Below are 24450 nucleotides of genomic sequence, written 5' to 3'. Positions count from 1 at the left end.
TTCATGTGTATGTAAGGGCATAATTTAGCAAGGCACTTAACACGTATGGACAAATACATTTGAAGGTACTTAGGTGGCAACATCACTATTACCTTCTTCCAAATATTCCACAATGGATAGACAATGTAACAGATTGAACAGAACACAGGGCGTTGCTCCCACTGAAGAGAGTAAAATCAATCCAGTAAGCTCCTTTATGGAATGAGGTAACTGAAACCACTGCAGCCACAAGCAAAGGTGAGAGATGTAAGAGATTTTAAAGAGCAGGGATTTCACTGGCTGTCTTGTGGCAGTTGCATGTCTGGAAAAAAAAATGTAGAGAGATTGAAGTTGGCAGCAAGGAAGCACTGATTTTGGTTAAATTAAAAAAAAAAAAAAGAGAAGGCATTAAGAAAAATCAGAATTCTTTATGTAATGGCAACAAGGATACACAAGCCACCCAAACAGAACCATGCAACCCCCTACAAGATCCAGGACTGGATCAAAGACATTGAATGGGAACATGCAAAGCTGTATATTTTAGGTAATTAATCATAAAATCCCCCAGCCTTTCATGCATGAGCTGTGTCAAATGAAGACCATCTGAAAAAAGTATAGTTAGTACAGACCTGAAGATGTCTGTGTGTCTTCTGCTGCACATTTCCCGTGAATGTTTCTGCTTTGCTCAGGGTGCCTGTGCGGAACTATAACTGTTCAAAACAGGGATACTGTAATTTTGCCCTGAAAAATACCTTATTGAAAGTTATGGAAATAATCATGGTAGCACATTAGATTACACACTAGCAGTTACTTGTAAATATCTTAATTTAATTGTGGAATCATATGAAACCATTGATGCCGTGGCATTGTGCAAATCCACTCTCATTCATGCAATAAAATTAAAGGAATTTGCCAGTTGGCAAAGCTCCTAGTGACTAACACAGCCAAACATCTACCCCTGTTCTGAGCACTGGTGAGGCCACACCTGGACTCCTGTGCCCAGTTCGGGGCTCCTCAATTCAGGAAGGATGTTGAGGGGCTGGAGCATGCCCAGAGAAGGACAGCGGAGCTGGGGAAGGGTCTGGAGTACAAGTCTGACGAGGAACAGCAGAGGAAGCTGGGGTTGTTAGGCCTGGAGAAAAGGAGACAAGAGGTGACCTTATGCTCTCTACAATTCCCTGAGACTGTAGAGAGATGGGGCCCGGTCTCTTCTGGCAGGCAGGCGGGACGAGAGGACACAGTCTTTATCTGCATCTGGGGAGATTTGGGTTGGAGATTAGGCAGAATTTCTTCACAGAAAGGTTAATGGAATGGGCTGTCCAGAGGGGTGGTGGAGTTACCATCCCTGGATGTTTTTAAGGAAAGACTGGACGTGGCACTCAGTGCCATGGTCTAGTTGACACGGTGGTGGTTGGTCACAGGTTGGATTCGATATCTCAGACGTCTTTACCAACCTAATTGATTCTGTGATGTTGTGATGCTGTGATCAGTCCTGTAGTCCTGTACTGCTGAACACTATTTTTCTGGGCTTGTAATTGCACGTGATTAATGAAATGTGTGGCTTCAGCACGCTGTTTTAGAGTTATCCGTTATAAATAAAAAAGACTTTAAACAAAAGGCTTTAAAGACTCCCTGGTCTGGTCCCTCTGCAGGGAGGCACAGTGGGGCCCCTCCATGCCCACAGCGGGCAGCAGGTGACACACGGCCCCTGCCCACGGCCGCTGCTGCTGGACCCGCTCCGCGGCCTCAGCGCTAGGACACCATTACTGGATTTCAGGGGGTGGCTGCAGGTCAGTCGCACCCCCAAGGGCTCCCCGGCCACGCCGAGCGGGGTCTCCGGGCCCGCCGCTTCCCCGGGCCCGCCCCGGGCCCGCCCCGGCCCCGCCCCGCCGCGCTCCCCCGCCCGGCGCCGCCGCAGCCCCGCGCATATAGGGCCGCTCCGCCGCACGGGCCGCGCCGCCGCCGCCGCTCCAGGCATGGCACAGGGCTCTACCTTACTATGGCAGCAGCAGCGCGGCACAGCACCCTGGACTTCCTGCTCGGCGCCACAGGTAACCGGGCTGGAAGGCGGCGGGGGGCGCGCACCTTCCCCACCCGCCCCGCTGGGTGTCTCGCCGGGGCCGCCGAGCATGAGGCCCGCGCGGGCGCCGCCTCCCCCTCCGGCCCTTTCCCCGGCGTTCCCGCCGGGCCGTGTTTGTCCCCGGTACCAGCCTCTGTCCCTGTGCAGGCGGGCGGCCCGCTGCGGCCTCCTGCCCAGAGCCCGCCGCCGCGGGGGCTGCACCGCCCGGGGGAACCAGTGGAGCTGGGCCGGGCCGAGGCGGATGTGCGGGTTCCCCCGCGGCGACTCCGGGCGCCCCAGGGCGCGCTTTCCCCGCGGGGGCAGCGGGCGGCAGGCGCCGAACCGCAGGGCCGGGGGGAGGGAAGCAGAGCCTGGCTCTCGGCGAGCGGCCGGGCCCGGGCACCCCCGAGGCCGCCCTGGCGCTGCGGCTGCCCCGCGCTTGAGGCGGGTGCGAGGAGCCGGGCTGGCGGCTGCCGCCGAGCGAGGCGGGAGTGCGGTGTCACTGCGGTGCTGCTCGAACCTGCTGGAGAACGCTCTTAGCGCTGGAGCGCCGGGCTGTGGCAGGGCCTGACCCCGCGGGTATCTGCAGGGGGCACGTTCGGGCCGGGAGCTGCGGCCACAGCCACGTTTCCCGGCGGCCGAGCCGGGTGGGAAGGTTTGGTGGGGGAAGGGGGGAGCAGCCTGGGCGCCAAAGCGCCTCGCTGAGTGCCGAGCCAGGCCGCGGGCTCCGTGTGGCCTCCGGCACCCGCCCCGGAGCGAGCCTGGCCCTGTGTCGAACCCCTTTCTCCTTCCCAGTTTGGTGTGAAGGCAGTTCCCTGCATCCTTGCAAAGACAAAGTCTTATAAAAGCTTCGTTTGAGAAAGAGATTCCTGACCACAGGGGCTTTGCTGCGAGCTGTGCTCTTTGTGGCATTGCTGCATGTGCACTTCGGAGAGCCGGGAGCAGGAAGGGGAAGGTGATACTGCAGTTGTTCTCAGGGTGTGCTTTTGGGTAGCGTACTGTGGTTTTCACAGTGAAAACCTTTCGGTTTCCCTTTTATACTGAGTTTTTTTCAGGGCGGTTTAGCCACTCTAATGGTGACCTAATGGCAAATAAGATAGTGCTGCTATTTTCCTTGCACCTTGTGCTTGACTAACCTAGTATGAGCAGAATTGGTAAGCTAGACTAGTGTAAAAACTAGTTTCAGAGAAACCAACCAGCCCCCACAATGGCTTCTTTAACGCTGTAGTTCTCTGAACTACCATGGTTTCAGGAGTTACAACAATGACTGGCTTCTGCAGAAGGGTTGAAATTGCCAGGGATAAAGTAGATGCTTTACCTATGGCTTATTTATTGAAAATAAGCCATAGGTATATTATATCCTCTATTATATAAAAAGCAATGCTGTTAGTTAGAGAATGTGGTAAGGACCTTAACAATTGCTTTGATTTTAGGTAGGCTTTTCCACTTGCCTTTGCTTTTGAGGGCAATGTTTGCACCGTCTGACCATGATGGATGGATGTACCTAAGTGGGGTTGGGTTGATGGGCCCACTGTGGAAGTGTTGCTGTGGAGGTCGAAGGAAGGAAGAAGCATTTTTCTCTTCTTACATTTGTCTCGGCAAAACAGGCATCTTCAGTGAGACATAAGAACTTTCAGCAGTGACAGCTCAGTACTTGGTTTGTACTTCTCATGTGGAGTTTTCCCTCTCATCTAGTATTTATGGTGCAAAGCACAAAGGAGTCATCTAAATAGAAAAAAATGGTGAGTGTGCATGTGTAGATTGTATCACAGGAGTTAAACCTTATAGCTTAATCACAGATTCTTAACTAATTGAGTTTTTTTTTTCCTCCAAATTAGGTGGTCAGTTAGACTTCTGAATGGTCTGGAATGCCATGAAAATAGCATTTAATAAAATTAAATGTGTGGTTTTGGACCTTCAGATCTTGTGAGGATAACGTGTTTTTTCTAGGTCTCAGCTAAAGCTGTTGCATCTTTCCTCATGGAGAAGGCAGAATCTGTAAACTTGGTAAATGAACAGTCCTTTTACCTCAAAACATCAGCTGTGTCCTTGTTTTTGACAAATGTATATTTTTGTATAGGTATTAATATAACAAAAGTTGCCAGCTTATCATGGATGGGTTAAAAGGGACTTGAAATGTTACCTACTTCCAAGTTCCCTGCCATGGGCAGCCACACCTTGGGTTAGGTCAATTTACACTGAACCACATCCAGCCTGGTGCTGAACACTTTCAGGGATGTGGTATCCACTGCTTCTCTGGGCAGTCTATCCCAATGCTTCACCCCTCACAGCAAGGAATTTTTTCCTAACATCTAACCAAACCCTTTTCTCTTTCAGTTTGAAGCCATTCCCCCTTGTCACTCCAGGCTCTTTTTCAAAAGTTTCTCTTCAGCTTTAAGCTCCCTTCAGGTACTGGAGAGCTGTGATTAGGTTACCTCAAAGCCTTCTCTCTTCCATACTGAACAATCCCAATTCTCTCAGCCTTTCCTTGTAGGGGAGGTTCTCCATCTCTCTGAACATCTTGAACTTGGTCATCTCTGGACTTGAAGAGGTCCATGTCCCTCCTGTGCTGGGACCCCAGAGCTGGAGGCAGCATTGCAGATGGGGTCTCACCAGAGCAGAGGGGCAGAATTCCCTTCCTCACCCTGCTGCCCTCGGTGCTTTGGATGCAGCCTAGGACACTGTTGGTTTTTTGGGCTGCAAATACCTGTTGCTGGGTCATGTCCAGCCTCTCACCCACCAGCAGCCCCAAGTCTTTCTAGGCAGGGCTACTCTTGAGCTGTTCACCCCAGAGCTTGTTGGTACCAGGAGCTGCCCAGCCCTGGGTGCAGCCCCTTGCACTTGGTCTTGTTTAAAACCTCATGAGATTCCCATGAGCCACTTCTCAAGCTTGTCCAGATCTGTTTAGATGCCATCCCATCCTTCAGGTATGTCAACCATACCACTCTGCTTGGTGCCATCTGTAACTGATCTCTTTGTCTGTGTCATTAATAAAGATACTAAATAACTGGTCCCAGCATGGAGCCCTTAAGGGCACTTGTTGTTACTGATGTCCACTGGAACTCTGAGCCACTGACCACAACACTCTGGGGTCACTGTCCAACGATTTACTTATGCACCAACAGTTCACCCACTGAGTGCAGCTCTCACCAATTTAGAGAAAGGGATGTTGTGGGGGATTGTGTCAAAGGCTTTACAGAAGTCCAGATAATGGCAGCTGTACTTTGTAGGAAGGTTGTACAATAGTTTGTTTCATTGCAATGCATCTTCCAATAACTCTACATGGTAATGGTTTTTTTTAATGGGTTTTTCTTTAAGAATCTGCTTGGTCTGAGAGCCATTGTACGTGGTTGAAATAATCTGTATATGTTTCTCACAGTTCACTTTTACCATAGCAGCTATCCAATGGCATCATTGTAATTGTCTACCATCAAGACTGAAGATGATTATAAAGGCTGAGATGTTAATAGTTCTCTGGGTTCTGTTTATCACTTTCTTTTCTGGTATGTGTCTCTTGTCTTTATCCTCTTCTGAGGCTCTCTGTGAGTGAAGGATGGAGGCTCTTTGTTGCTGCAGGGAAAAGATCTGAAGATGGGATTTTGTCATGTGCTAATACTTGTGCAGCTGGTAGCAACTGCTTGTGCTGCAGAATGGTGTGGATCCTGGTGGGTTATTTTCACTGGCTGACTTACTTGGCATGTCACAAACCCTTTCAACAACAGCCCTGATTTCTTCAGGCAGTCCAGTTGTCTTGGAGTATTTCACAGTGGATCTTGTCATGTATATTCTTCAGGACTCAAATGGACTCAGCAAGAATTGTGAGACTGATAACTCTTATGTAGCCCTTTCTTAGTGTTTGCAGTCATCACTTACATAAGGTTGTTGGAAATGCCAGCAGTGTCAATAAAAATGTGGGTCTGGGGAGTTAGAGAAAACAGGTCCTCTTGTGTTGGTTTGAGATGGGGAAACACAGTATTGCCTTGGGAATGGGGTTGCATGAGATGATTAAAGCCATGTACTTGTGCTAAAAGCTGCCAGTTTGAAAAAAACTTTACAATAAATTTTTTGTGTACTACAAAAATCTGTATGCTATTAAAAAAAAAAAACACAAAAACTTTTCCTGTCTGTGTGCTGTCCTTGTCTTTTTTTGTGTACTACAAAAATCTATATACTATTAAAAAAAGGTCCTTTCGCCTGTCCTTGTAACTATTTCCTCTAATTAGGCACCTCATTAGTTTTTAGGAATAGTCAGTTAAAAATATAAGCAGGGGTGAATCTTTTGATAGCTGGTTAGCACAGCCTGAGTTTCAGTAATGTTCTTTTCAAGAGCTGGTTATATTAGCAACTCTAGAGCTCAGCCCTTTGAACAGAAGTATTTTACTTATCTGTGACCCTGGAGATAAACAGACAGCTTTAGCAGGCAAACAGCATAGTGTTCCCTATCCTAAAATACAAGAAGATTATTTTAACATTTATAAAAATGGATACAGCTCACTGGCCTTTAATTGGGGCATAGAAAGCTTTAGTTGTGGTCTTTTTGTTAGTCAGAAGAGATGAATTTGAGACTCCTTAAGTTACTTACTTTGAGGGCTTTATTATGGAAGTATTTTCATATTTGATGCCTTATACCTGTAGAGAGTTGATTTTAGATTTACTATATGTTGTAAATCTGCTTGCACATGGGAGTTTTTCCATCCATGCATGAATTTGTCAACAAAGCTTAGTTTTCTTGGTTGTTGAGTATTGAACTGATGGATGTTCTTCAGGTTTCTCTAAGGGGGTGGGAGGAGAGATAATATGAAGACTTGTGAGATTTGGGTTCTTTGCTTCAGAAAGGCAGATTAGTTGGAAATCAGTTGGAATTGTCTCCATGTTTGCTGTTTGGGATTATTGCTGGGGAGATTATAAATAGTGTATGGCACAAGCAGTTGTGCCTGTAATACTGAGGGCCAGGGCACAGATGAGTGAGCTGCTGTTGGAGAGCAGTGATTACCTGAGCTGGCACAGGTACTAAAACCAATGCCTAGGAAAGGAAGCTCTTGGGTGAATTACACACTCTGGGAATGCTGGGGTTGGAGAGAGTGCAGGTAGGGCAATGCTTAAATTAAAGAATTGATGTGAATGTGTGTGTGCACATGATCTGATTTTCCTCAGAATAATGTTTTTTAAGGAGATAGAAAGAAGGGAATGACCTTTTGTAGGCTGAGCATCCTCTGTCAGTAGCTTGCTTCCTGTCTGCAGGCTTGGGTCCACTGCTCAATTCTGACACTGCAGGGGGGGGGAAAAAATCTTAACTATCAGGTGTTCTGAGTTACCCTCCTAAATATTCTTTCAGTGTTGAAGTTTTTACTTAGGCTATCAAATTGTTAAATATTTGAACTGAATGCAGTTAAAATAATATTTTCATTCTTGTCTTTGTTTGGATTGGAAGTCTTAATGTTCTTCATACAGCAGTACTAAAGTTTTATGTGCTTATTTTTGGCTGTGTTGATCTAAACTTTTGAAGGGGGGGAAGACTTGACAAGATTTTGCGTTTTACACCTTCTAAAAGCTTTCCTGTTGAGTTTCCTTACTTTAAGAAAGAATTAAGAAAATAGTTTTCTGAAAGGGTAATCTCCTGGGAAGAGGAGTGTTTAGGAGAACTAAATACTGTGGGGAGGGGGGTTGGGGGGTGCTGCATTGGCTCTTTCTCGCTACTGTCTCTGAAATCTCTGCCCTAACTTCTACCTGGGAAAACACTCCATGAGTTCAGTTGCTTCTGTTTTGAACTGTGTCTTCTTGCCATATTAAAGACAATTTGGAACTGGTGCTGGTTTGCTTTATTTAGCAGATAACATTTCTAGATGTTGAATCGTTGTTCATCCTATACTAAGTGTGGAAATAGCATATTAGTGTGGAGAATGCAGGAAGAGATGACTGGCATTGAAAATTCGATATTTTTCTTGAAAACTCGTGGTTTCTTTCTCAAGTAAGTCAATCTTGTGTATGAAGGAGCAAGAAGATGTCAAGTTCAGTATTAGTCCAAGCCTAAGATTATAAATAAAACTCATCAATAAAAGATTTGAGCACTTACCTGTATAGAGAGTTACTTTTAATTTGATGTTCTCTGGTGGGTGCTTTTGTTGCTGGATGTATTAGAGGTGCTAAGGCTTTGTTTTTTTCCTGTGAGACAGATTTTGTTTTTGTGGCTGGAGCTGGCTGCAGTTAGCTGTAAAACAAGTATATTTGAACTTCTTGTGAGGGAATGGTATCTCTGATCCTTATGGCTAAATTTGACTGGTTCTGTCAAGCATTGGATTGTCTGAAGTGCTGAAACATCTGATTGCAGTGATAACATGCAGATGACAGGCTTATCTCCCTGCCTTATTGATTTATGGTATGTGAACAAAATTTGCTGACTCCTTAGCTATGATCTGTATGTGAAGACCGTGTAAATAAGGCTTAGACAAGACTCAGATGTCTCTGGAGCTTGCAACTGTGTTATCAACCTTTCTAAAGGTGTGTTTGCAACTGCAGTTGAGGAATGGGTCTGTTTTGGTTGTTTCCTTAGCAGCCTCCATGAGTGGTGTGGGCTCAGCCTGTGCCTTTGTCTGGGCTGTTGTGAGCTGAGCCCTGCAGGTCTCCATGGTCTAGTCCTGGCAGGCCTGGACCAGGAGCTGGCCTGCTGAGTGTCAGAGCACAAATGGGGCTTGTCAGGAGGTGTTAACACAGGTATTAATAGCTTTCCATTTTTAGCAGTAACGACTGCTATGAACTCATTGCCTGCTTTTGTTGGTTTCTAGTTTTGAAGATTAAAATGCTTTATGACTGGAACTCTGAAAATATAATTATCTGATTCTCCAGCATGATGTCAAGTTCTCAATGGCTGCTTGCTCAGACATGAAGGAACTGTCACCTGCAAAGGTGAAGGCTAACGGTGTGGGAGATGTTTGTTGTGAGGCTCATGGTTTGGGGCTGTAGAGCAAATTATTTCTGGAAATTAGGACTGCTTTTGACACATTAGGATTGCCATTTCAGATACATTTCTCTGACCATGCCTCTTAAATAGAAAAGTCCTTGAAAGGAGAGGAAAGTATATAGGACAAGTACTATGCTTAATATTGTTCTAGAAGATGGTCAGGTCATAGGTGATTAAAGTGGCTTGAAAGATCTAAGTAACCAGAAGAGCTGATATTATTTGGACATGCTGAAGTTCTGTTACCAAGTGTGTTTTCTTCTCTACAGCTTTTTTGTGTGGAAGGTCTACAGGTATTTCAACAGATGCTAAGGTTTAAAATGTGAACAGTCTTTGTATGCCAGTTGGTGGACTTCAGTTGTGTGTTACTGGGTGACAAATGAAGTTTAAGGCATTGAAACTACATTTGGTGATACTAAGGCTCAAGTGGAGACCTGTGTTGTTTTGGGATTTTTTTGTAGTTACCAGAGAACTGCTTTGTGATCTGTTGTGCACATTTCCAGAAGATGGGCATTTAAAAAGTTAACTGTAGTAGGATGCCAACCATTACTAACTGCAATTAGATGCGAGATATAGGAGAATACTTTTAAAGCATATATTTAATTAAAAATAGAGAAAGAAATAATTTGTAAATGTCAGAGTGAATGGGGAGGCTCTACTAGTGGTTGAAAATATGGTCCCTAATGTGCTTCCAGACATGATGGTCTTCTAAAATTTTGCCAAAAATGAACAAGGGAAAACCCCTCTCGCAGGTCTCTGTGGTGGATTCTTTTTAGTTTTCCATAATATATTGTTCTGCAGGAATCATCAGGAGTGAGCCTTCAGATATTGATGAATCCACAAGCAGAGGCACCCTATATTTGCACAGTAAATTAGATTTTTTGACAGCCCTGATACAGCAAATCAAGAAGAGGAAGAGTGAAGGAATAACTTATTTTTAGTGTTTTTATTCCATTATGGAAGTGGATGGATCTCATAGGCCTGTATTTGCTGAAAACTTGAAATCTTCTGTGGAATTCTCCCTTGAAAGTGATTAGGGAGCTAATGCAAAGGTGATGGTAGTGCAGGGGAGGAGAGAGTGTTGAATTCTCCTTTTTGTAGCTGGGTATTGTTAATGCTTTGAGAGCTTGTTCTGATCATGGTTGTTTTAACCACAATTTCCTTCCTAAAGGACCCTTGGATGCACAGAGAGACTCCTGTTAGCTCTGGTGATCTTGTGGAAGTGCCACTAAGTTTATGCACTTGGTGATGTGACACAGTATAGCTATAGTTACACAGTATAGCATTTAGGTTGTTTCAACATAATAAATCCTTGTGTTTTGCAAGTCTGATATTCTTGCACACAGGCACCCTACCTATCAACTCCCATTCTTCAAAAACCTTAAAGGAAAAGGAAATACAGAGACAGAGCGGGAGGGCTTATTCACTATGTAGCTGGAAATCCTTAAAAATAGGAGTGGGGGAAGTGTTCTGTGGAAACCTTTGGAAAAAGCAGCCTTCTGCTCCTAACCTTCTGTAATACATAATGCAATAGAGTGAGTGCACCAGGAAACTTGATGATCTGTGTTCTCTTGGATGAATTGAGTAGTAGATGACTATTTCCACCTGCTGCCCTCTTAAGCCTCATGCCACACATGATTATTGACTTCTGTGTCTAAGTCAACATAATGAGGATGGTCCTCATGGGTGCAAATTGATTGAAAGGAGTAATTTTAGTATAATTTTCTGCTTCCTGCTGTTTTCTTCTTTTGCAGAGCTGGCAAGGACAAAACAAAGGATTTTTCCTGTATGTGTGTTCTGATGGGAGACTTTGAAACTTAATACTCAGAAGGTGTATGTTGCTAAAGCCAGTTATTAATTTGCATCTGTTAACACATCAGGAAAAATCTACCTGCTTTGTTCTGGGTAGTTATGAAAGCAGGGGTCTTGGGGTGTGCTTGGAGGGTGTACTCTCATTCTTGTGAGGCATGGGGTTATCTTGTTGTTGGAGGACAAGGCTCAGCTTAGGCAACTGTTGGCATTCTGACTTTAGTTGAGCCTGCAATATTGCTGTGAAAACTCCAGATAGTCTGTTTCAAACACCAGTGTGCCCTCCTCACTCATTTTCCATGCAGGTAGATCCTTTTAACTAGCACAAAATAATTACAATTCTTAAGTTTTCTAGTTCTAAGAAAAAGATTGCCATGCAGGAGTTGATGAGTAAGTGATAACAAATTATCTGCAAATTATTATGTACTGCTCTACCTGGTCACATACAATGGAGAGAAGGACCTGGGAGGAGGAGGCAGCTGTTGATTTTCCATAAACTGTAGTGACTTTTAGCTTTTTTTTTTTTGGTTTTTATTTCTGTTTTCTCAAGTGCTAAAAGAATCTAGGACATGCAAAATACATGGGAGCCTGAAGCTCCTCCTTGGCTCTGGATTTTTAAAGCTTATGAACAATTTGCTCACCAAACATTTCTGCTGCAAACTTCTTAATTCTGCAGTTTTTTCATGGTTGAGATTGAGATACAATATTGGCATTGGAAAAATGCCTTGGATCAGTCTGTGGGTGAGATTCCCTGTACACCTTCGAGCCTGAGGACACTGTTTCCAGTAAGAGGTGGTGGTGGAAGGGGCTGCCAGTTTCACTGTGGTGAGCTCAGTGCCAGAGCAGTCAGGTGTGCATCTGCAGCAGGTTGGAGGCACCCTCTCCTGCTGCTCCTCTTGAACTGCCCCTGGACCTCAGCTGCCTAGAAATGAATCTCTTCTGTCAGGTGTGTTCCTTTCATCACTTGCATGTGGTGCCCTCCCGCCCTGTCTCTGTATTTCCTTTTCCTTTAAGGTTTTTGAAGAATGGGAGTTGATAGGTAGGGTGCCTGTGTGCAAGACTTGCAAAACACAAGGATTTATTATGTTGAAACAACCTAAACAGCTCTGAACTGAAACAATATGCCAGCACTTCAGGTTGCTATTTACTCTTAGCATATTCTGCATCTTGATTCCTAATGTATGCTAACTCTTTCATGTATTCTTAATGAAACACTTAGTTTGATTTATTTTCTTCACCTTTCTCTACTGAATATTTAGCTGCCAAGGGAAAATTCATCAGTTACTGAATCATATATAAGTGCTTTGATGTGTTTTATTGTTTTGGTTATGCTATATTCTCACTTGCTAGAAGAAATGATTGAAAATCAGGGTAAGAAAAATCTGAAGTTAGCAGTGGGGTGAGTATTTTCAATGAGAATTAATCTGTTCCCATAGCTTACTGAAGTTTTGTTAATTGTAGGGCATGAAGATGTCTTAATCCAGAATATTTTTAGAGGTAGTCTGGCTCAATAGCAGATGATTCCAACACTGAGCTCAAGTATGAGGGTAGAACTAGCCAGTGTTGTGCATGAGGCCAGACTTGGTGCTTACAGTGACTCTGGACTTTGCCCTCATGTTCACAGATTACTGTCAATTACTGACTGCTTTGCTGCTTAAATTCAGAGGAGCATCTGAAACTGCTGCAAGTCTTCTCTTCAGATGTGGCAGGGTTCAAAAATCTTCTGGCTAAACTGGGCATTAACTCTTTTGAAAAATACATATATTTCAAATCCTGTACATTTTGTTCCTGTTCTCTGAAGTTGAAACTCTAGGCATTTTTCATTATTTCTGGGAGATAATTATCAAATGCCTAAATCTATATTTCATACTTTGTATCCAGAGTTTGTTTCTTTTGTTCCTGAATAACAAAAAATGTAATGATACTCGAATAATCATTTAGATGTAGATTCAAAGGTGTTCCTGTTGTTTTAATCACCATTGTCCTATTTGCTTATCAATGCTTGATAAGAGCATATCTGAGCTTGGAGTGAGGTGGTGACAAGTGGATTTGGGTGAGATATCCTGAGCTCACTGAAACTTCCTGATGCCTTCAAGCAACCACTTAAGGCCTCAAACATTTTATAAGGGAATCTCCAACTTAAAAGAATTAATTAGCCCTCCAAGGCAAATCTTGTGTGGTATAACTAAAAGGATACCTGGTGAAAAAAGCATGTTGTTGTTTTATTTTCCTAAAGTTAATAGCATAATAGGGAGAGCTTAATCAAGCTTGTACCTGGGTTCTTAGCAAAGAACTTTGTGGCTGAGTGATGAGCTGTATGTGAGGGGTTGATCTGTTCATGGAGCAGAAAAATACCAGTGATGATTTGTCCTGCAGTGTCTGCCAAGATGCACCTAGCAGGATTCCTTAAAGCTGTTGAAAACAGGCTAAATGTGTTATGAGGACTTCAGTTCTTTCAGTCTGTTTGCCATCTTGCTGCTGAGTCTTCCAGAAGCTGCAGAAGTGAGGTGGTTTGGGGGTTGGTTGAACACTGGTTCAGTTTGAGTCTCATGTCATTTTACTCTTGGCCCTTGGAGGGTATGGCATGCATTAGTAAACAGGGTTTTTAATGTTTTTGTGGTGGTGGCTTAAGAAGTAAGTGGTGGAAGTAGGCATTTGTTGTGAAAAAGATGGAGAAGGTAAAGGAGTTGGGGAGGAAGCAAATGCTGCTGAGGAAGTGGGGACTGCATGTCTGAAGTGACAAAAAGTCTTTGTGCATGTACTGGCATTGGAGCAGCTGCTCTTACCTTCTCCAGAAACGGCTGATGCCTGCCAGAAGCTGCAAGTTCAAAGTGAGCCTTGCAAAGGTCCCTTGCTAGAGCAAGGCAGAGATTAAAACCTGTTTAAGAGCTGTGGCTCATAGTTATGGCCCCATTTATCTATTCTTTTGATGTCTGAAAAACATGTTGGTTTGATTGCTGGCCCACTTGTAACTGCTGTAACCATGGTTACTGGGCAGACAAGCTGTGTACTCTGAGCCTTATTGCCTGTGCCCTGGTAGAACCTGACACTGGATAGGAAGTCTAAAATCTTACTGGTACAGATGATGCATATTTTTACAGAAAGTTAGGGGAAGGAAGAAGTTTCATGGTGGCAGTGTGCTGGGGTGTTTCATCAGTGGTGCTCCTGACTAAGAAGGAACCAGCAGTTAAATAATTCACTGTGGTCTAACAAAATTTAGTTTTGTTGGTTCTATTTGCCTTTAGCTTGCAACGTGGAGTTGAGTGAGATTTAGAAAATGAAAAATAAATCTATCTCAGAATATACATTGAGATCAGATAGAATGAGCAATAAGCACAGCCTTCCAACTTCTATTAAATATCCTTGGCTACTGGGGAATTGGCTCGCTCTTGGTTTTACTTGAGGAAAGGTAAATACTCTGTCAGTTGCTTCAGTCTGTCTGGTTGAAGCATTCAGAGCAATTCAAGTCTGGGGTCTATGGATGGGCAAGCATGTTTCAAGCAATCAGATTTTTACCTTAGTCTGCTGTGGAATTGGATAGAGATGATTGATTGAGAAACTTTGATTTATTTGGTATGCATCTGTTTTCAGTTCTTTGTGCCTTGTACAACTCCATCTTATCCTGGGAACTATTGCTGGTTATGTCCTCTGGCTACCTTTACTGACTTCCAGTGTATATGCATTCTGGGAGCAGGGGTAAAACAAAATAAGTACCTTGGGAATAACTCTTTAAGAAAGTCACACTGGGGAAGATTGTCTGTGCTGGAGCATTTGGTTGTAAACTGTCTCCATACTAAATCTGTGTCAGGTGATGTCTCTGGTGGAGATACTAACTCCTGGTTATATTGTTGCCATATGGCATGACCAGGGTGGCTTAGTTCTGTGTTTTGTGAAGTGGAAGTGAGGCTGCTTGCCTTCCAGGGACAGCCAGTAAATTAATGTTTTGTTAGGTCTCCTCACTGACACTGGTGGGCTAAGTCTTTCCAGTTTTGTTCCTGTTCTGCTAAGTGCAACTTTAGGAGCATCTTCCACTAATTCACCTTGTCAACTCCAAAATAAATGGGCAAAGCTTGCAACTTGTTTTTGAGACACTTATTTGAAGAAACTAAAATTGTTCATTAAAGCTATGTTGTGGGTAACAAAACTCCCACAAAACTGTACAGCAAACTTGAAACTTCTGAATTTAACATATTCTGACTGAATAAATACCTTTATGGACAAATTATCAGCTTGCTTTTGAAGGTAGTTGTACCAGAGTAATGTCAGTTATTTCCAAGTGAGTTTTTGTGTGCTCTTCTGAGAGTTCTTATCCATAATATCCTGAAGATTTCAACTGGGGTCTTGCTCTGGCCTGGGTGTTAGAAGAAAGGATGTTTGTGTAGGGTTAGGGTGGATAGGTTGGTCTTTGATGCCTTTGTAGTTATCCAGTACTACAGCTTAACTTTTTTTGAGGTTTCTTGTCAGTGCTGTGGGGTTTTTTGGGGATTGCTGTTTGTGTAGTAAGTCATTTTAAAAGAAATTATGTGAGTAAAGACTTGTTTGGATTGTGATATAGTATATGATCAATAGTAGCTGTAATAAAAATACTCTGATTATATCCATAGTAGGTAACCATTTTTTCTCAGGTGAGAAAACTGATTTAAAGTTGTTTAGATACCCATCCACTGTGAAATATCTCTGGGTAGATGAGGATGGGCAGAAGAGAAAATGCATGAAAGAGTGTTCAAACGGTACTTAAAGAAAAATTAATCCAGGCTTCCAGGAAAAACTTTCCAGCCTCTAAAAAAGGCAGAAATAATTTGAGTGAAAAATCCTCACTGATTTATGTTTTTCTCTCTTAATCTTGCAGCTGATTGTAATGCCGTTCTTAAAGCTCTACAGCCCATTTTTCAGGAGCAGGGAATGACAGAAACAGTTCATAACTGGGAAGACCATGGTTATTTAGTAACCTACATCAAAAAAAATGGCAGGTGAGTGGATTTTTCTTTTGATTATGTCACTGCTGTCCGTCCTGAAAGTATTTTTTTCTCCCTCTATTGAACCTCCTGTAGTGTTGACAGGGCAGGCCATCCTTTTATCAGCCTTGTGGATGAAGTAGCTATGATAAAGCAGAATATTGTTTCTCATCTGGACTATGTCATCTTGCAGTTTGGATATCAGAAGGTTGAACTGGTCAGTCTAATCTGTACCATGGAATGGTGCCTTGGTCTCAGCACTAGTGTCCTTCCAGATGCAGGAAAGCTCAAGTCAGTTGAATGTATTTGTAATTTTCTGACCATTAAATATGTCTAAACATGTTGGAGTCTAACCTTGGCATGTGAACAATGACAGCTTTGTGCCTGTCTGTATTTACATGCTGTTCTATGCTTCAAATTCTCAAGCAGCTTCTGAGGTAATTAACAGCATGATAAGGGTGGTTGGTGTCATTAGTGACACAAAAGCTGAGTCTGCTGGGACAAAGTGATAAGCAAAACTACATTCACTTTATTTCCAGATGCTGCTTCACAGTTAGTTGATTATGGTGTACATTAATCTGGTCTATTTATAAGTAACTACCATGGTTTTATTGCACTAAATTTCTTTATTGTTATTCAGTTACCTGTTCTTGTCATAATTGTGGCAGCTGCTGCTTTGTGGTTGCCTGTTTTCTGGTTTTTCCTGGTTGGATTTGTTTTGTTTGGTGGTTTGTTCTGTTTGTTTGTTTAATTGGGATTTTTTTTGTGGGGGGGGTTTTGGGACCCAAACTAAGGTAACAAGTAAGTGGATATGAGTAGTTCTATGTTTATCATTCTCAGTTATGCTCTATGAAGTTTTTATTATATTTCAGTTCGCTTTTCAAATGTGGTGCTGGCTTTTTCTGCTCAAAATTACTTGCTTTTTATGCTTGATGCATCTAGAAAAACCTGTTAGTTGTATCTTGCTTTTGTACAGTCTTCTTTATTTTGTCTTTAATTATATGTGCTTTTATATTCTTCCTGAATAATTTGATCAACATTGCAGTTCTGGTAACCTTTTGACTCTGAGTTGGTGAAAATATAGAAAAGTTGGTAATTTTCTTCCTCTGTAATAGTTGGTAAATATCCTTCCTCTCTATTGAGTTAAGCCTTCATGTAATTCTAAAAAAATAATATCAAGGTTCTACCAACTCTGAAGAATTAAAAGATAATGCCTAAAAGTAAAAAGAAGTTAGAAGATTAAAAGGTTGGTTTTATTTGATTACATGGCCTCATGTTGCTTTTCTGCATTTCCTTGAGTGTTAGAGGTATATGAGCTGTGAATTCTCAGATTGGGTTTTCTTGTTGCAAATTCATCTGATCATTCTCCTGAAGATGATAGCATCTTCTAAAGGAGCAGTTTCAGAGTTAAATTGCCTGTCTTTTGATGTGTTCCAGGAACTTCCTAGAAAACAGTGTTTTGTTGCATAACTTTTCCAGGAGATAAGTGAACTGGCACCTGGAAGCATCTCTGAGAAAGGCTCTTATGAAAACCTAAATTTTAAAATATTTGACTTGATTGCTCTTGTTACAGTATCAGCTGAGCACATGCATAGGGGAACTTTCTGTGAGTTTTGGGACCTCAGCAATTTTGTTTCCTCTGGTTATATAACAAGCCTGAATACTTTTTTTTTAAGGTAGCCCTAAACAATATATTTCTGCTAGTGTAGTTTGTATTTGTTTGATGTAGTTTCAGTTAACTTAAACAAATGAGGTTGTAAACTCATAAAACCCAACAGACTGGACAGTCAAATAACCTTGCAAAACAAACACGTTTCACAAATTGTAAGAATGAACTGATGAGCGTATGGATTTCAACTGACTAAATAATTAAAACAGACCTTCCTAGTTCTGTTTTAATACCAGCAAGTTTGTCTGCACTTATCTTAGTGCCTTAAAATATCATGCATTTTAATCAGCATAAAAATATTACCTGACACAACTAGGAAGAAAGTAGCCAGGGCATGTAGGCTTTTCCTCTTCTTGCCTTGCAAAACACTCACTGTTTTGCAAGGCAAGAAGAGGAAAAGCCTGCATGCCCTGGCTTCATTTCCAGCAGCAGCTTGTAGTAAAACTTGGAAAAAAGAATTGTGATGTAGGTATGTCACAGCAGCTCTTGTAAGGATGGCTGGCTACAACTTGTTACAAGCTCCCTAGAAGGAGAGATGGAGGGGGTGCTGTGAGTAAGGGTTTTGTGAGCATGTGCACACAAACATGTTTTTAGCCAGCCAAAGGTGACTGAGCCATTGCAAGACAGATGTGCAGTTGATATAACAAGTTGGGTACTAATCCCTGGGAAAAATATCTGAGATGAGATAGTAATGTGTTGCTAACCAGTGTGTGTACTCCAAAGTTTGCTGAGATAACCCCCATAGCCTGCAGGGTGCCCTGTGCTGCAGTCTGCGGAGTTGTGGGCCCTGTTGTTGACAAAGCTGTCTCTGACAAAGCCACCAAGTGAACAGCTCCATGGAGGGCTGCACTGCTGGATGAATTGGAGCTGATTTGGGGATTAAGACCTCCTTTCCTGTTGTCATTACCAAAGCAACAGATCCCTGTTCTCTTTTGTCCAAAGCTAAGCAAGCAAAAGTCATGTGGCAACTCTACCTGGTCCATCTACTTTGTGATTTGTTCTGACAAAAAACCTAATTGAGGGAGGTTCAGCTGAAAATATTTACTAATGGGGTTGTCAACACAAGGCTCTGGAGTGGGGCAGGGAATGGCTCACTTGAGCCACTCAAGTTCTCTGAAGTGGTGGGGATAGATGCATTCCTCTGTGCTTTGCCAGCCCCCTTGCCCAAACTCTGCTTGGGGAGCTGTAGCATGTGCCAGAGTGGAGCTGTGGCTCTTGAGTTTTGAGTCTCAAGCAGTCTTGTTTTTCTGAGCTGTGTGTTTTTAGATTCCTTCTAAAGTGGTTTGTAGGGTCACATTAAGCAGCATGCTTTTACTGAAATGTCACTATCTTGGACTAAACAGTTAAAAGTTAGGTTTAAAACGTGAAATTTTTATCTTATTTAGTGTATATGTGACTTTGTACAGTCATACTGCCCAGTATATTTCAACAGATGGCAAAGTGTTGTTACATCTAAGTTAAGGAGAAAAATCAGTGCAGCTAATCTTTAGAAACTGCTATCTTCTCAACTAATGCTTAGTTTTAATCTCATTACTGCTTGTGAGCAAGTAGCCTTTTATTATACTGTACAGAGCTATCAGAGTTTTTTTCCCATGTAAATCTGTGCTCCTTCTTTTATCATGTTCCATCTTGAAGTTCTTCATTAACCCCCAAAACCTGAAACTTGAGTCATGGTTTCTGCAGTAGAAGAGTGTCTTTTAGAAAAGCTTTGACCTCCTTTATAGCACACATCCATTTTTAACTTTGGTGTCTGACTTCTTGTTTAGAGAAGTATAATCCTACTGCACTTGACTTCACTGTTCACAGCAGTGCAAGCTTTACCCAGTTGAATTTGGTTTCTGTGTCACAGAGATGCTGATGAATATGTTAACACTGTGAAGGGGGAGGGGAGTGTGTTTACTTTTTCCTTTTCTTTGTTAGTCTTTTGCTAACCACTCTGTATGCTAGACAGCATATTTTAAAGGAGCAGGATGAACATTCCTCAGCTCTTTATTTCAGGCTAAAATGTTGTAGTTGCCTATAGAGTGACCCAGAGTGTAAAAATGGGCTGAAGAATAGGAAGCAGTTGGTAGGAATCAGCAGCAGCTGCCATGATACCTTTTATTGATTTAATTTTCTTATTCTGTAAAAACAGAAGTGGACTAATGGTATAATGAAGAAATGTGATTGCCTAGCTCCTTAAGGTCCCTCAAGTACTTTGTAATTAATGTGAAGAACTTTAAAACAGAATGTTTTAGTTAAAGTGTCATGCCATTTTCAAAAATTGTACGTTTCCCTAGTATAAGCAAATTTTTATTTCCTCTCTCATTGAGTAGTTTGGCAGGTGATACTTTTAGTGGCAAGTTGTTTTTTAAATACTTGAATTATTCTCTTTTATAGTGATTCAAAGTTAGTCAGCAGATAAAAGCTTTGATGGGTAAGGAGGAGTTTGTAGGTACCTGTCTCTCTATGCAGCTTTATTCTCTGGGTGTGAGGGTTTGGGAAATCCTTTCTTGGGTATGTGTGATTGTACTGTTTCATTGTACTCTGCAGTACAAGTAACTAAGGTAGGATGTTGCATTTTGGGTTAGAATATTTTGATCTTTGCTTCCTAGTTCTGTTTCAAGCAGTTACTTTTTGATTTGCTCAGTTTGGAATTATTTGTTGACATCTGATGTTTTCTGATGTTCAGGTGCTAAGATGCAGCACTCAGTAGAATTGTGTCTATAGCTGACACCTGTGCATACAAGCACAAAAAGCTTGAGCACTGCCTTGGAGGATGTGACAGATATGCAGGTGCAGCAGCAAGTGGAGTGTTCTTACAGTGGGGGCTGCTTTTCAGGTGCAGATTTCCTTGCCAGATGGAAAGGAAGAGGATACCTCCTCACTGAGCTTTTTTTCCCTCTTGTTACTTTTATGAAATTACATGCAAGCACAAACCAGAAGCGAGGCAGGTGGCTTTTTCTTTTTAAACAGGTATTGTATTTTTCAGGAAGATGAGACAGTAGGGGCTAATTTTGAAGTAAACTTTATTTTTCCCCTATTGGATTCTAAAGTAATCTTTCCTGTATATTCATAGATTGAAAATGGAAACTATTTTCATTGTTTTAAAGACCCCTCTCGCACATATTAATAGAGCAACTGCTGATAAAAACTTGCATTGATATATGTTCTGCCAAGCAGAAAAATGTAAAGTGGCAAAAGCCAGCACAGCCTTTGCTGTCTGCTGACTAAAGCTGGTAACTTTTTGTGGGTTCAGCTTTGGCCTACCACTACTGCATTAATACTACTTAATACTGACTGTTCATTTTTGAGTACACTTGGCTGTGTACTTAAATCTTTACAGGCATTTTAGCTTCTTTTAGGTGTCTCTTTTCATCCAGATAACTTATAGCCAAGGTATAACCTGTATTATTGTTGATAATTTTGAATTTCATTCAAGTTTTTTTTAATCATAAACTAGCTGAGAATATCAGCCAGAAACTTGGAACCTGTTGGAACTTGAAGTTTAGTCCCATTACACAGCCTGCTGCCTGCCTTTCATGTCTTCCCCCTTGCCCCAGGTGTCAGGACCCTTCTGTTCTGCTGGAGGTGACAATTGGATGAAATGGATGGTTCTGCAGGCTGTTGTCTCTGTATTCTAATGCCATCATACCACTTACAAATCTGAAGTTGTGTGGCTGTACTTTCAGAGCAACTCTGCCCTTCTCACCTCTCACCTCAAAGCAGGGGCAGGAATATCCCCTGCTGAGGCTCTCATGGAGTCACAGGGCAAGTGAAGATGTCAGCTGTCAAATCTTATGACAGCTGTGTGATTCTTCTAGGAAATTAATTTAAAAGAGAACTTGAGTCATGGGACAGTCAATCTGTTGCTCATTTGTGCCAACAGCAAATTCCAGAATATGGAAATAAACTGATAAAAAGTTTTTCTAACAGCGAAAATATTTGACACCATGCCAGTTTTCAGGGAATCAGAGCTGTCTTATGAGCTGCATACACATTTTTCTGTCTGTATTGCCACAGCTCTGAGGGCCTATGGACTTCATCCTCTTCACTGTGAATGGTCATGTCCAAAACCTGCTGGAGTGACCAATACTTCCATCTTCAAAGTTCTGCTCTTTTGTCCTTCTCTCCTTTTAAAAAACCCCAAACCCTCATGCAAACAGAATCCTGGTAGGCTTTTGTGATTCCTCACCAAAACCCTGTGTCGGAGGACACCTAGTGGGGAAGCTCTGGGATGGAGGGGGGGACGGCTGCTCCAAGGTGGTGACAGTCTGTGTGCTCTGGGTCTGCATGTGTGTAGTAAATGGAAATAAATGCCTTTTCTTCTGGGTACAGGACCTGTCTGCAGAGTCTTGAGGAAAGACTCAGACTGCCCAGACCCATCCTCTGAAGATAACTTGGTGACAGTAGTAACACATTAGAGCTGCAGATCACTGCTGTTCCAAAGCCACTGCTGTTTTTATTCTTGAGTTGCTTCAGTCAGTTTCATAATTTGATTGTTTTACAGTTACCAGAAGTTATCTTCAGATAACACACAATATTCAGGGGTTTGTCTCTGACTGCAGCTGAGGGCTGAAGGTCCCAGCACCATGGGGGAGGTGGTGTTCCTATAGAGGCTCACAGTTTGCAAAAGGGACTCTGGAAGAGACAAAAAAGGTGGGAGTGGTGGGGAGATGAAAGATCATGTAAACTTTGTCATAACAAGAGTTCGTTTGTGTTCCTTTGGGACTGAGTAGGGTGATAAGAGGAGACAGGCAGAGAATGGAGCATTCAGAGAATGATACAGCTTTATCTGAGGTTTCTGTGTTGTACTAGTGCATTTTGATCCCTGAATACCCTTTCTTTGTTCAGCCATTCCTGTTCTCATCCCCTCTTCTGCTTTTGTTTCCGGTGTATGTTTTTCTCCTCCGCTTCCTTTGTAGCCTTTCTGTTTCTTTTTGTCTTCTCTCCTCCCTAGAATAGGAAGGATATTGACTCTGCTACACTGTTTCATTGTGTCCTTCCCCACTGCCCTTAGTTCTTGTTTTCTTCATTGCAAGTTCTTGGAGATTCACTGTTAGTTCAATGGTGAGGCATTGCTCTTTGGTCTTTAAATGTTTCTGTAGTAAATATACAGTAGGAGTTTTATTGACCTTGCATGTGTATTCATCAATGAGAGTTTGCTGCTGCAATTTCTTTGCCAGTCAGAGCTGTGGTTTGCTCCACTATGCTTATTGTTTTTCACTTACAGATTTTTATTCAGCTTTGAATGTGATCAGTGTCTCTGAATTGTTACTATAAAAAAAATTTAGAAAACAACCAACAAAAAAATCAAACTACCAGTCCCAACCACCCTGTCTGCAAAACATAACAGAGACACACCCTCAGAAGTGAAGAGGAAAATATAGAGGAAGGAAAGTGTCCAGATGTTTTCTTAAGGATTGTTTTCAATTAAAAAGCCTAAACCAACACAGCTGTTCCAGCAGGCCTTGTAGACTAGCAAGCAGCGTATTCTCATTGTACCATTGTTGCTGTGGCTTAAGCACCCTGTTTCGCTGCCTTGCTTCCTACTTGGTTTTATTAGTTGTGTAGTGATGAGCAAGTTCTTGCAACTTTGTTTGCTCATTGTGACTTGAAGAGGAAGACTTGAGCTGGTACTGCCAACAGTTACAGATGATGGGGAAAAATATACTAATTCTGAACTTTAATATAACTTGCTTTAGATTTTCTTGCCATACTCTGATTTTTGATAATAAATTTGTCGTTGCTGTCTCTGTTGTAGTTTTGCCAATTTGAGAATTCACCCTCATGGACTGGTGTTGGTGGATCTGCAGAGCTACAATGATGACATGAAAGGAAGAGAAGAAGTTGATCAGGTATGAGTGTTGCTTATCTTAGGATTACCTAACTGTATGGGGAACCCCTTTTTAGTCAGGTCTGTCGAAGTCTATCATGGTAAAAGATTCAAAATGTTGAAGTCAGTTCAAACCTGGATGCTCACTGTTGAAGTTGTGCACACGTTTGAGTGCATGAATGCACACGCTCCTCTGCAAGTACTGGCCTTGTGTTTTTTGTCAGAGTTGTGAAAATACAGCAGCTTTGGTTAGGGCTTGGGTCTCTTCAGCTACCCAGGGCAGTGTGGGAGGACTTGAGATGCTCAGCCTGCAGCCTGGCTTATTAGTGTGAGACTTCTTTGTACTCTGTGCTGGGAGATGGGAAGCCTCCATACTCAATCTTTTGCCCCATGGAGAAAAACAGCTTCCTCTTTTCTGGCATGAAGGCTCTAGACATTGAATCTTGCAGGGGAAGAGCCCACTGCTGTAGCAGGAATGGAACTTTGAAGAGTTCTCATGTTCCCTCTTTGGATGTGTTGTCCTGGAGAACAGCTAAATGCAGTGATGACAGCTGCTGAAATGTGCACATTCTTGCTGGTAACAAGGCTGAGGAGACCAGCTAGTTGCTCATGGGCTTCTAGTGTTACATTTCAAAGCCTTTTTGTAGCAGGTGTTGCATTATTGACTTCCAGGTAGGCTAATTTGACAGATATTTTGCATTAAGTGCTGATCTACAAATTCTACCTCTTGTTTGCTATTTTTTGCAGCTTCTAAACAAAGTAGAAGAAAGAATGAAAGAGTTGATTCATGGTAACATAAAAAGGGTGAAACGGTAAGTTTGTACCTCTACTTCTGTATGTGGCTTGTCTGCATAGTTACTAAAGATAATAAGCAAGTTAGGCTTTGCTGTAATGCAGTGAATAATAGCCTGGAGTATGAAGGTATGGATGGGATTTTTTTTAGTTTCTTGTGAGGATTGCATGAACTAGCGAGAGAAAACGAAGCGTGGAAGCAGGAGCAGACTGCTCTGAAAGAGCCAGGGGTGGCAGAGGAATAGGTGAGGGCATAAACTGTACCCTGTGGGCCACATGCCAGAGCTCATGGAGAAGCTGAGCTGATGATGGTCACCAGGATCAGACCCAGCCCTGTGGCTGCCAGGCTGGGCTGTAGTACTGAGGCAACTCTGAGCACAAGCTGGGTGTCAAGGATCGGCAAAAGACTTGGGCAGG

General features: G+C 42.5%; 1 protein-coding gene across 1 annotated transcript in view; it reads left to right on the top strand.

Moving 5' to 3' along the window:
• The first annotated feature begins 1746 nt into the window (after positions 1-1746).
• The window catches only part of SMS (spermine synthase), a 43807-nt gene continuing 21103 nt past the window's right edge, over positions 1747-24450 (top strand). Inside the window, exons 1-4 of the mRNA XM_054627792.2 lie at positions 1747-2030; positions 15652-15772; positions 23170-23263; positions 23989-24053. Coding sequence (XP_054483767.1) covers positions 1979-2030; positions 15652-15772; positions 23170-23263; positions 23989-24053 — 332 coding nt within the window. The 5' untranslated portion in view covers positions 1747-1978. The remainder of the gene's footprint in view (positions 2031-15651; positions 15773-23169; positions 23264-23988; positions 24054-24450) is intronic.

Source organism: Agelaius phoeniceus, chromosome 2 (assembly GCF_051311805.1).
Source record: "Agelaius phoeniceus isolate bAgePho1 chromosome 2, bAgePho1.hap1, whole genome shotgun sequence".
Lineage (NCBI taxonomy): Eukaryota > Metazoa > Chordata > Aves > Passeriformes > Icteridae > Agelaius > Agelaius phoeniceus.
The sequence above is the reverse complement of the archived record's forward strand: the minus strand, read 5'-3'. Positions and strand labels throughout refer to the sequence as shown.